This window comes from Xenia sp. Carnegie-2017, unplaced genomic scaffold, assembly GCF_021976095.1.
Source record: "Xenia sp. Carnegie-2017 unplaced genomic scaffold, XeniaSp_v1 HiC_scaffold_22, whole genome shotgun sequence".
NCBI classification, from domain to species: domain Eukaryota; kingdom Metazoa; phylum Cnidaria; class Anthozoa; order Malacalcyonacea; family Xeniidae; genus Xenia; species Xenia sp. Carnegie-2017.
Window position 1 is genome coordinate 11,872,975 of NW_025813485.1, and position 12,070 is coordinate 11,885,044.

The 12,070-nt window shown below is 35.4% G+C and overlaps 2 protein-coding genes across 2 annotated transcripts in view; one reads left to right on the forward strand and one right to left on the reverse strand.

Annotated features, from left to right (window-relative positions):
• LOC124445709 (DNA polymerase epsilon catalytic subunit A-like) overlaps positions 1 to 1,238 on the reverse strand; it is a 31,462-nt gene extending 30,224 nt beyond the window's left edge. The window contains 3 exon segments of the mRNA XM_046996455.1: positions 18 to 98; positions 563 to 695; positions 1,088 to 1,238. Coding sequence (XP_046852411.1) covers positions 18 to 98; positions 563 to 695; positions 1,088 to 1,164 — 291 coding nt within the window. The 5' untranslated portion in view covers positions 1,165 to 1,238.
• A 354-nt stretch (positions 1,239 to 1,592) lies between these two features.
• LOC124446786 (sodium-dependent multivitamin transporter-like) lies at positions 1,593 to 11,041 on the forward strand. The gene is made up of 15 exons (XM_046997667.1): positions 1,593 to 2,150; positions 4,020 to 4,085; positions 4,196 to 4,247; positions 4,602 to 4,669; positions 5,857 to 6,008; positions 6,077 to 6,217; positions 6,372 to 6,501; positions 6,701 to 6,789; positions 7,090 to 7,214; positions 7,707 to 7,774; positions 7,960 to 8,046; positions 8,311 to 8,462; positions 8,808 to 8,920; positions 9,757 to 9,878; positions 10,782 to 11,041. The coding sequence occupies exons 1-15, from the start codon at positions 1,812 to 1,814 to the stop codon at positions 10,875 to 10,877; spliced, it is 1,800 nt and encodes a 599-aa protein (XP_046853623.1). The 5' UTR covers positions 1,593 to 1,811; the 3' UTR covers positions 10,878 to 11,041.
• The last annotated feature ends 1,029 nt before the right edge of the window (positions 11,042 to 12,070 follow it).

A 12,070-nucleotide genomic window follows, 5' to 3' on the forward strand; every position in this document is an offset into this window, starting at 1 on the left:
GACCATGTTTCACATACCCTGAATTTCTCCCCGTCATCCTGAATAAAATACAAATCAACAGCACTTATCAGTTTATTGTTATCGTCCAATATCTCAACCTAAAATAAGTGATAAGAAAATTCTATGTAGAGGAATTTATTTCATTTTTATTACCTCAATGCGAACAAAAAGAAAACAAAATTAAAACTAAATATACCATTTCTGAGCTCAATTAATGGTATTTTGGGGAAGGCATATATAAGAGATAAGGCATTTATTAGAGAGGCATCTAATACAAACTTATGCTTCAAGGGGGGGGGGGTTATAAAATAGACAGTGAGCATTTTTTGGGTCATTTACAGTGGAACAAAAAGTGGGCAAAACAGCACATGTCGATCACTGAAATGTATGACAAAATTTAACTCATGATTTAACAAATAATATTGCAAATAACAATGCATATGTAAAAGAACAAATGCAGTTTCAAAGAATCTTCAGACAGAAAATTAGAAAACATACATGTCATATGTTTGAAAGAGATTATCACAGTTATCAAACACAATATGTATTCTGATGCACTTACAGGATGCATGTTAATAAGCCAGCCTAAACGATCAACTGGCTCTTTGTAGCGATCAAATCCGTATTTTGAATCCAGAAAATCATTTGACTGGAGTCGAAGCAAGCGAGTTTCAACTGAATTTGAATCATCTTGCCTACAAAGTACAATTTCACCAAGAAAGATGAAGAAATATCTGCCATTACTAGTGTAGAAATAAAATGTAACTGCCTTGGCTCAAGAGATTTAAATATATAAATCTTGGGTTTATGATCATGCAATCTATTCAAGGACAGAGTCATGTATTGAAGTAACATGATTATGTATTTTAAACTGGATCATGATCATTGAACCGCTGATTTTGTCCTTCCCTCTGTTCTTTAAATGTAAAGTAAATTTGTAAGTTGTGAAGATCATACTTCATCATTCTAAAGCAAGGGGCATTTCTATCAATGAAAGGAGCATTGCTTATACGTTGTCATAATTTGTGACAGTGTCTGCTCACTCCACAGCTGTATTTAAATATTAAATAAAATAACCAATGCATACTTGCTATGACGGTAACCAGTCACATTGGAAACCTCTCTATCACCTCTTTTAAGAAACCTTTTTCTAAAATTTGGCATTGTCTATAGCAGATCGTCACAATTCCTTTACAAAGTACATATCTTCTTGCGTACCACCATAACCCATGTTTTTATTTTCTTTGAGTTTCGCGAATTTGGCGCGAAAAAATTTCCTTTGCAGCTTCCACGCTTAAACAAGTGAAAGGAAAAAATGAAAACAATAACAAACACAATGAACAAACATCAATGCTAGAAAAAAATTTAAAAAAAAATATTAAAAATAACACAAATCATTAGTTTCGGGGACCAAAAAAGGTGCTGGCTATTGAATCAACTTCTTAGAACGGTATTTCTTAAAGTCTGTCGACTGTTCAAGTTTATCATGTTAAGTTAAATTACAAAACAAATTATAAAAAATTTCAAATGCCGAAGTGTTTAAACGGAAGCACTAAGCCTCCTCTTTGTAAAAGATAATTAATAATCATGTGGTAATAACAATTTTTTACGATATGCTTGACCTTTGTTCGAGGGCAGTTATTATTTCCATTTTTTAAAAGCTATAGTTTCATTTGTTTATTGATCATTATGACGAAATCGATACCATTTTGTCTAGTCAAGTTGTAGTTGGCTCTACATGAAAAGTTAAACAGAATTCCTGTGGCATTTTCTTCATATAAAAAAACTCTGACAATAAATCAACCAAAAGAATGAGCTCTCTACTACGATTTCACGTGGCGGATTACATCGTGTTCGGGCTTACATTGATATTGTCTATGGCCACAGGCATTTATCACGCGGTGGTGTCAAAACCAGCGACGACTAAAGAGTATTTGCTGGCAAATAGAAAAATGATGAGTTTACCAGTTGCATTGTCCCTGCTGGCCTCTTTCATGTCTGGCATTACAATACTGGGAGTACCCTCAGAGATATACACGTTTGGCACCCAATATTGGCTGGTAGTCACCTCTTACGTCATTTTATTTCCAGCAGTTGCTTTGATCTTTGTACCAACATTCTATGAGCTTGGCCTAACAAGTTCTTATGAGGTAAACTTGTGCTTGAATTATTTCATGATAACACACTGTGTGGTAGCAAGGAGGGGTATTGAGAGAATAGTCCACCCCCAAATTTTTAAAATTGATACATTTGAAACACACATTGTCATAGCAAGGAAGAGTATTGAAAGGACTGTCCACCCCAACAATTTTAAAATTGATATATTTGGAAAATTGGTTAGGTCATTTGGAATAGTACAGTGTTGATAGTTTTAAAGAAATTCAGTTGTTAAAATGAAGAGTCCATTGGAATTAAATTGTCCAAAATTCCATGTGAAATCAGGGATTACAAACATAGTGTTGTTAAACAGTGAAATAGACTTTACCATTTTCCGTCTAGCAAACAGTGTAACACTGCTTTAATTGTTTATAATTTTTTGTGATTTGGAAGTTTCTCAGGTGAACAAGTACAACCTATCTAAAGTTCTGAAAATACATTGAAGCATTTTTCTAAGGCTTATAAACAAGGAGTTCTTAATTTGACCAAAACATGGTTTGCTTTGTACTTAAGGCATATGAGCACCCAATCCTGAATTTTAGAGAACCTTGTCCAGCTTTTACATAGAATTTATATGTGTTAAAACTTCTCTTGACAAGAGTTTTTAATGCTTTTGACCAAGTGGAACCATGTTTTATAGGCTGGTCAAAGCAATGTTTCTCAATTCTTATTTACATTTAATGATTTTTACCTTATACAGTTTTTGTAACTTTTTGATGCAGTCAAGATATTTGACTATTTTCACTAATATAACTCATCTTACACATGTCCCATCTTATCTATATTGTATTCCAAAATATTATTTGTTTGTCCCTATTTTCAAAGTTTGTTTAGCTTACGTGACATTTGGAAAAGTGTTTATTAGTTATTTCTTACAGATATGAAATATATATTTTGTCAAGAACTAATGTAAAATACACAAAATTCATGGATAGACAATCGTTTCATGAACGTTTTTAAAATTTCCCGTGTTCTATAAATTTGCATTTTTGTTTCGTCAAATGCTTCAAATTTTAAAAAAGCAAATGGTTTTTTGTCCACCTTTACGACGTTCAGTGACACGTGACTCGTCACGGGGACAATAACTTACGTAGGATTTCGGCAACATATATCGTGAACGAAAGCGTGTAATACTTTTTAACTTTTATAAAACTTTTTTACAAAGTTGGCATGAAAGGCTTCACAAGTGAAAATAATGCGATACGATGAAACCTTTCATTCCCAAACTTCGACGACAAGAAGAAATAGAAAGAGATTCGCGTTCTTTTTCACCGTCTAAAACATTGATTTTGAACGGTCTGATATTGTCTGCATCATTTTCGTCGCATCATTTTAAGGCATTTGAATTCTGAATGACCCTCGAAGCAAGTGGCTACGCAATGCGAACTTTACCATTATGGACTTACCAAACTTTATTCTTTCATCTAAACATCGACAATGAACAAGTGCACATATCTCTTTCTCAGGCTTAGCATAATGAGTACCATAAAGGTTCAGCTTTGTGCATTTCTACCTCGGCTGTCACACAGCCAGGAACTATGGTTTTCTTCCGTTGTTTATGATGAAATATCTCCAGTTCCAGAAATGTCAGATATTTGAAGATGCTTTATTCATCCAAACAGCAGTCCAACAAATTATTTTAACTAAACACCGCTTCTGAATGGAATGTCCATTAGAAAGAGACTATTTTATTAGGACAAGGCATTTTTGCTATTTTTACATATGTAAATTATGCATTACCTTTTCGAGCGCAACGTGTGATTAAAACCCGTAGTGATTTGGAGGAAAATGGGTTGATTTGGTTTTCTTTAATCTATAATCATTCATTTTAACAAATCTCGCGGTTCTTTGTATTTTTTCAGTACTTGGAGAGGAGATTTTCGTTTGGTGTAAGACTGATTGGGACAACGTTCTTTATATTTTATACGGTACGTGTTCATTTGTTTGCCATGTGGCTCATTTGGCACTTTTTTGCCAGTCTTGTAAGTTTTCCTTTCATAGTTTTGCGTACTCACGAAAATTTTCTCATCCTTCATAGTTATTTTATATGGCCATCGTCACATATGGTCCGTCCTTGGCACTCGAGTCAGGTACATGCTTCAGCAAGCCTAATTGTGATAATTTTTTGGCATCATTTCGAAAATACGATTTCTTTAAAAATGAAGCGGATTGACACAAGGAATTTTCAATGTGCTCTCCGTTATCATTCCTGTTGCAACCTCAATTGGGCAATCATTATGCTTATTTTTCATTGCAAAAAGCGTAAATTTGTTACTTTTACATCATAAAATTTATTTTTTGCGCATAGAATGCACGCAAAAATTTTAACATATTCTTGCTTTCAGTGATTAAATCCATGCTGGCTGCATTATTTGTGGAAAGAATGCGAAAATCAAAAATCATTTTGTCATTTGTACATATTAATCTCGTCTGTATTGTTTTAGTAACTGGTCTTCCGGTATGGGTGTCTATTTTATCCATTGGAATCGTGTGTACATTCTATACAACCATTGTAAGTATCAATGCATGGACAAAAATAAGAGCAACGCTAACATGTTGTTCAAAATACTTATGTTTTTCAGCGAGATAAAAGATTGTTTAGTTAAATCTTTATTAACTATACATATACGGTATACCAGGGCTCAAAATAACGGCTGGTCAGCGGACGATAACAGGGAATTTTGAAATTTGCTCCATTTATCTTCCACAAAATTAGCAATCCTCAATTTTGCAATATTGAACGTCATTTTTTGCACAGGAAAACTATGTTTGCTCATGTACGACTTATGTGTTGAATGAACTTTGATCGAAGGCGATGGCTCGTGCATCAACAACTAAATTTTTATTCGTGTGTTGCTGCTGGCTAATTTTGACGTATGATGTGAATGCCATCTGAGCAATTTTGCGCAAAAGCACCATAATCACTTGTGACGTCAGTAGAAAACATATTCTTGCTTTCGTGCGTGAAGGTTAGATCCATTTTCTAGCTGTTGCTGCATTATTTGTGGAAAGAATGGGAAAATCAAAAGGCTTCACGTGCCGTCTCTGATTTCGACTGATTGCTACAACACGCGCAAGCGAAAAGATATGATGATGATGATATGTGAAAATTATGTATATTAGTGACTGACGAAAAACTGACTTTGACCGAGCTAAAATGAAGGCCATCGGTCATTTTATCCATTGGAATCGTGTGTACATTCTATACAACCATTGTAAGTATCAATGCATGGACAAAAATAAGAGCAACGCTAACATGTTGTTCAAAATACTTATGTTTTTCAGCGAGATAAAAGATTGTTTATTTAAATCTTTATTAACGATACATATACGGTATACCAGGGCTCAAAATAACGGTTGGTCAGCGGACGATAACAGGCAAACCATTTACTTTGTTGTGGAACGTGTCCTTAAAATTTTTTGACGAAATTACTCGCAGGAACTATTTTTGCATCTCGCAGGAAATTTTTCTTTAATGTAGAGTACATTTAGTGTACAGTTGTTTCAATCTGTATTCTGTAAAGTAAACAATACCATGTACGAGTTCACAGGCACCCTCTGACTTCGTTGTGTGAAGACTTGTTTTCAACAGTTATTCATGCATAATTTCTGCACGAAATATGTATTTTTCAAGTTTTCTGTCATGAAGTAAAATACTCTATCCTCGCCTGTTGCTCCAAATCCATTTTTCTTTTCTAGGGAGGCATCAGGGCAGTAATTTGGAACGATGTGTTTCAAGCTATCGTAATGCTTGCAGGTCTGGTGGGGGTCGCGGTTGTTGGCACAATGAAAGTTGGCAGTGTATCGCGTGTTTGGTCAGTGCTCCGAGAAAACAATCGAACTAGTGTGAGGTAATGCTATGGAAATAAAATTCTTTGTATTTTTGTATCTCTTACGTATTTTTTCCCTTTCAAAATAGCTTTAGCTTTGATCCTACTGAACGAACAACGTTTTGGGCAATGTTCATTGGTGGCGCGTTTGCAATTCTTCCTTTATGGTCGGTCAATCAAACTGCAGTTCAAAGATTTTTATCTTCTAAATCTCTGAAAGATGCTCAAAGGTTATTGCATGCTAACACTGCTAGTTGGCTATTGCGCCTTTTTTTTGTTCGGGTTTTTACCAATGGTTTTTACCCTGATCATCTTGACTTTGAAGTTTAGCTGCCATCATACGTAGCTGTACTATGAGTCTTGTGCACTTGAATTTTTTCTTAGATCAGTGTGGATATCTTTGCCGATGAGTTTCTTTGCTGTATCTTTATGCTCAATATGTGGGACTGTGATATTTGCATACTATGCCGGATGTGACCCTAAACTGAGAAAGGCGATTACAAGTTCAGATCAGGTTGTGCTTTGTGTTTGTGGATGAGTATTTTGTGGATAATTCGGGCGGGGGTGTATCTTGTTCTCTGCCGGAAAAGCAAATTCTGTTTGCCGGAGTGTGGTTTCATGGCTTCACTGCCGTATACAGTGTATTTTCAACCATCAAGCAGTTCTTGCTATAGTTATTTATACTTAATTAAGTAATGCTTCCTATTGTTTAGATTCTACCGTATTTTGTTTTGGATGTGCTTGGACATTTGCACGGTCTCCCCGGAATCTTTGTTGCCTGCTTATTCTGTGGTACTCTCAGGTAAGTGGCATGAATTCTCGAGTTTTTCCATTCCATGTTGGTAGTTATTCTCTCAAGTCTTCTCCATCTGTATGTATGCATTAATATTTACTCCCGGGAGTTAATGCTTTGTCAACATTGACATTTTCAGGGAATTTTTATTTCGTTAAAAATATTTTTGATGTAGAGTTTAATGCTTCGTGTAATGTCTCAACCGTATTTTGAAATTTGTTTAGACAAAGCTCTTTTCTATTTCCACTTCGTAATAATTATGAATGTATTTCGTCTATGACTATTGATACGTATGTCTTTTTTTTAAAGTACCCTGTCTTCTGGTTTGAATTCATTGGCAGCAGTTGCTTTGGAAGATTTTGTGAAACCATTCGTTCGATTGCTCGGTGTTGGCATTTCAGAAGAAAAATTGACGTTATTGTCGAAGCTTGTTGGTATGACCTTAAAATGTTGTTGACAAGAAATCTTAGCACGCAGTTTTTGCAACGCAGTTAATTGCATTGCAAAGACCATGTCGAATGTCATTTAAAAAGTTACCTGACAACTTCTTCGGTTGAATTGTCTTAGTTTACGAATCTCTAGAGGTATTTAACTTGAGATGTTTGTTATGCAAATATTAAAGTCTACAGAGTTTACAGGATTATTTTAAGTTTGACTAACCAAATGTGAAATAACATAATTACTGAACTGTCGTTGTTTGTTCTTCATTTCTTGTCGTTGATGGACCAGACTTGGTATGGTACAAGTAGATGTATAGCAGCACAAACAAGCTAATATGCCTTCCTTTTTGTATGCCCCAACATAGCATTATCGTGATATCCCTTCTTTAATCGTCATGCTTGCAATATCGAATCATAATTATAATTTACATGGAATCATAATTATAATTTACAAATATTTCGTACATTCTTATTCGTTTATAATAGCCGCAACTCTTGGCTTGGTTACGATTGGCCTGTCGTTTTTAGCTGGCTCATTTGGAACAATACTACAGGTATCTAACCGTGCGCTCGAGTTGTATATGAGCTAGTAATAAGAGAGCCGATATGTTTTAATAGTAAATACATACGCATTAATACAATTGCTCGTTACTTCTATTCTGTGTGCATGGTTGTAATTACTAAAATGCATTTTGCTGTTTGATAAAATTTATCATATGTACATGTTACTTTAAAACAGTCGTTTTACCAAATTTCTGGTGTCGCTGGAGGTCCCGTTGTTGCAATTTATACAATGGGCATGTTTACAAAGTTTGCCAACAGTAAGGTAATGATCTCTTTTTTGTAACAGATAGAGCTAGGAATTTTTTGAAATGTTAGAAATTTCTGAAATGATACAGTTGGTGGAATTGAATTGAAATCTTAATCAAATCTGCGTCATCGCTATTGTGCACTGTTCTTGGAGAGTTTTACTTCTCCCTTGAAACCAAGTTTTGGGAGTAGTTAATCCTCCAGCATGAAAAAATATCACAAACTTGTACTTGGTATTTATTGTTTATTGTGATACGGCAAAGAGATTTCTCTTTCAAAGGGAGCATATTTTGGTGTTGCAAGTGGCCTTGCTTTCGGATTGTTTGTGTCTATTGGCGCCAAGATACATAAACCGCCGATTTCTGTTCCCAAAGTCTCGTTGGATCAATGTTCTGGTGGAAACTTTACATTGCAGGGGGCCAATGCTACAAGGTATACAAGTGAGGCTAGGTATGAAGTTGCTTTGTACCGTATGATTGCGCCGTCGGGCTAAAAAAAACAAAGGCCTTTTCTTATTTTACTTTAAGGTAAAAGAAAACTTGAACAAAAACCGTATAACGAAACTCAGAAAGCTCATTCTTTATGTTGTTATGCTTCTGACGTTTTGAGAATATCTTTTTTTATAATAGCTGATGCGAAGAATTAAGAAAAGCTTTACGTGATTAGACTAGTTCTACAATGGCTTTTATCAAGAAAGAAGTTAATTACTGTTTTTGAAACAAACGTCTAGTGTTAACTCGATGTTCAGATCTTATTTCTATTTCTTTATTTTTCTAGTCCCAAAGTTTATGATGGTTTAGATATCTACAAAATGTCTTCATTTTGGTACAGTTTCTACTGCTTTTTTATCACCTTCTTGGTTGGACTGCTGGTTAGCTATATTTTAAAAGGTGAATACGTCAACATCGATACCCCTCGCAAATATTGTTGTACATCAATGACCTAGAACCCAATCTACTAGTTATCTGATTTCGCCAGAATTCCATAGTTACGAGTGAGGCAAGCCGCCATCTTGAAAGGTGGCAATACGGACGATGTTTACGATTAATATCTGCTTTTCCTAAATTGATATACAGTTGCAAAGTTGATAGTCCAGGTTTAATTTTAAAATGGATGATAGGATTGGTTTTTGAATCTTCTTTTAGCTTATTTTTCATTTTAGTTTTGCTATTTGCCCCCTTTCCAAATGGCGTCCTTGCCTCACCTTGACACGGTAGTTAGATATCTAGAGGATTGGGTTCTAAATAATTGTTATACATTTTATAACTTTACGATAAAGATGTTTTTTTTCACCCATTGCATGCTGAAGACTGCGGCCCTTGCTGATGCTTAGCAGATCACTAATGTATGCACAAAGGATAAATACAGGCTCCCTGTTTAACAATGTAATTGCTTTGCAATTGCAATGCTTTTCATGAAAACGTACGATAACGGTTAATTTTTAACAAGTCCGGGAATCTCGGCTATTAAGAAGCGAGAAGAATACGTAAACGAAGGTTAAGCTGACTTTTTGCTCATACAAAACGGCAATGGTGATAAAACAAAACAAGAAAAGCAGTTCTTGACAAAATCTTTGATGAACTATGTCAGCGAAACGCGTGATAAAAATAGCCGAATGTAATAATTACTTTGTTCCGTCTGTATACATATTTTCAGTGGTTATATTTCAATAATTTATTTTAAACTTGTAGTTTGTTGCCACAAAAAGCCCATTTTTTCTGCTTAGATGAAGGTGAGACCGTTAATCCAAATCTGTTGTTCAAATGGAGGCGTTTGTGTCCTTCTTCAAAATGTTCGTCAATTCACACGAAAGAAGAAAATAGTGAAAAGATTGCTCTTCACAATCAAGTACAGTGAATCCTTGTTACTTTTGATTGAATAGACTAATGAACATTAGTGTGCATTGCACGTGGGGTGAATCAATGTGTATCATCGAGGGATACCCCCCTCTCTATTCTTCTATTTTGCGCTATTTGTTTGGGATCGTCCCCATATGCCTTTATAATGACATTGTGAGAAGCTAGGCTGAACAATAATGATTTGTTTTATTTTCGCCCGTTGCCAACTGAAATAGAATTTATTCTTGCTCATGCTTGTGCTCAGTTCGAAGAGCCACGTTGCAGTGTCGAATTCTATTCTTTACGTGCGACATAAACATGATGACCAATGAAAGAAATAAAAGAAATTCCATTGAATTTTCGTTTTTGTTCGTCGTCGCGATAATGTTGAAACGCGTTGTTGGTACATGCAGACAGAGATAATATAGTTTTAACAAGCTCTTGAAGAAGTTGTACTGCCACAGAAATGTCTGCGTCAGTATGTGTAACTTTAGCATGCCGTAAATCGAACGATACAGCAATTTTTCAGGGCTCAGAGGCTGCGTGATTTATTTGGCTGCCAAAGTAAATCATAGCAAATATATACAACAATTTAGAAATTGAAAATACTTACGTGATAATGCTATTGGCTATATACTGCCAAAGAATCTGAAGAATATTCAAGAATGAACTGTCAACGTGTTTTGCCCAACCTTGGACCAGAACTATGCCATCATCTCTCAAGACAAATAATTGAAAGCTAAACGTACATGGACAAGATTTAATCTGTCCATCCCTAAATCCGACACTTTTCTAAGATATCCAATCCCCATGCTCTAACATCACATTTTCTTACGTCATTATGTCTCGTGGATCCTATAGCTTTATTGTATCATTTGTATGGCGTTTTTATTTGCATTAAACTTTCCTTTAGGATTGTGGAAAAGAAAAGAGCGTTGAAAAAGATAAGACCAAGCACGATTCTTTCGTGTTAGTGAACTCCATTTCCGAAATGTCAACTAGTTTATAGATGTAGAAGTTTGGCAAACATTGTGATACACTTTGCCATATACGACATTTTTATACCTGACGGTAAAATGGGCTTACACAATTAATGTAATTGGTTTTTCAAAACATTGATTTCTACGATGTATTTTGGGTTTGTGATGATGAATAAAACAGCTTACTCCAAGAGCACGATTACTGTCATGATAGCCGTTTTTGCCCTTCTAGTCTAGAAGTTCCGCAGCTAAGAAAAAAAAAGATGTTTACTGTGTTTCCACAAGTTTATGCAAACCGAAGAGACCTTTGGCACCGTGCTGCTGCGCTTTATCCTAATTCAAATACATAAATGAATTTAGTGCTTCAGATTTACTTCATACTGCAGAAGCCTTTTAAGCAAAATTGATTTCACTCTAGGAGAAAACTGATTTTTCTTCGAATGTTTGTACAATTTGTGGCAGAAATTTTGGCGAGAAACAAGTCATGTTGATTTTAAAATGCAAATCAAGGACATTTTTAATATTTGTTATCAAATTAGCTTCGCTTTGGCAGATAACATCGACCTCAGTCGAATAATAGTCGATATCATGCACGACCTCATCCAATAATTGTTATTGGTGTTATCGATATCTCTCGATACCTGGCTATTAGCGAAATTAATTGATACCAAAGTGGTATCGAAATATTTTCATTTACTCAATGAATTTTCCGTTTAGTAATTAGTATTTAGTAATTACTAATTAGTTTTTAATTAGTATTGTATATTAATATGTTTTTAATTAGCTGGGTGCGATATAGTATGCAGTGGCTTCGGGGCCCAGTACGCGACCAGTGAACTATAATAACAACTGCGTACTCCGAGCAAAGCCTATCGCAGGTGATCTCGGGGTCTGATGGGCAGAAGCTTGCTACGTATTGGCATCCCCAAGTAGGATAGCGTGGAGGAGCCGAAATCTCCTACCGAAACGTTAACATGCGGCGTTCTAGTGCCTTACGCTTAAGAGGGTATCGGGAAGCATGGACCGAAAACGGGGTTTTTTGCTTTCGAATTTTATCTTTTTACATGAGTTCTTCTCATAAATTAACCAAGCAATGTTTCAATTGACTTCTTCTGACACTGTGCCTTTTTCCGTCACTTATAATTTAAGACAAATATCACATACGGTTGGCACAAAAATACGAGGGGAAGGTCTCCCCCTGTCTGAATTTCGATCACTTGAG

Bases quoted from the DNA above. Each gene is read 5' to 3' on its own strand.
- LOC124446786 (XM_046997667.1), top strand. From the start codon at position 1,812: ATGAGCTCTCTACTACGATTTCACGTGGCGGATTACATCGTGTTCGGG. The intron at 6,790-7,089 runs GTAAGTGGCATG...TTTTTTTTAAAG, and splicing joins TTATTCTGTGGTACTCTCAG to TACCCTGTCTTCTGGTTTGA. The intron at 8,921-9,756 runs GTGAATACGTCA...TTTTCTGCTTAG, and splicing joins GGTTAGCTATATTTTAAAAG to ATGAAGGTGAGACCGTTAAT.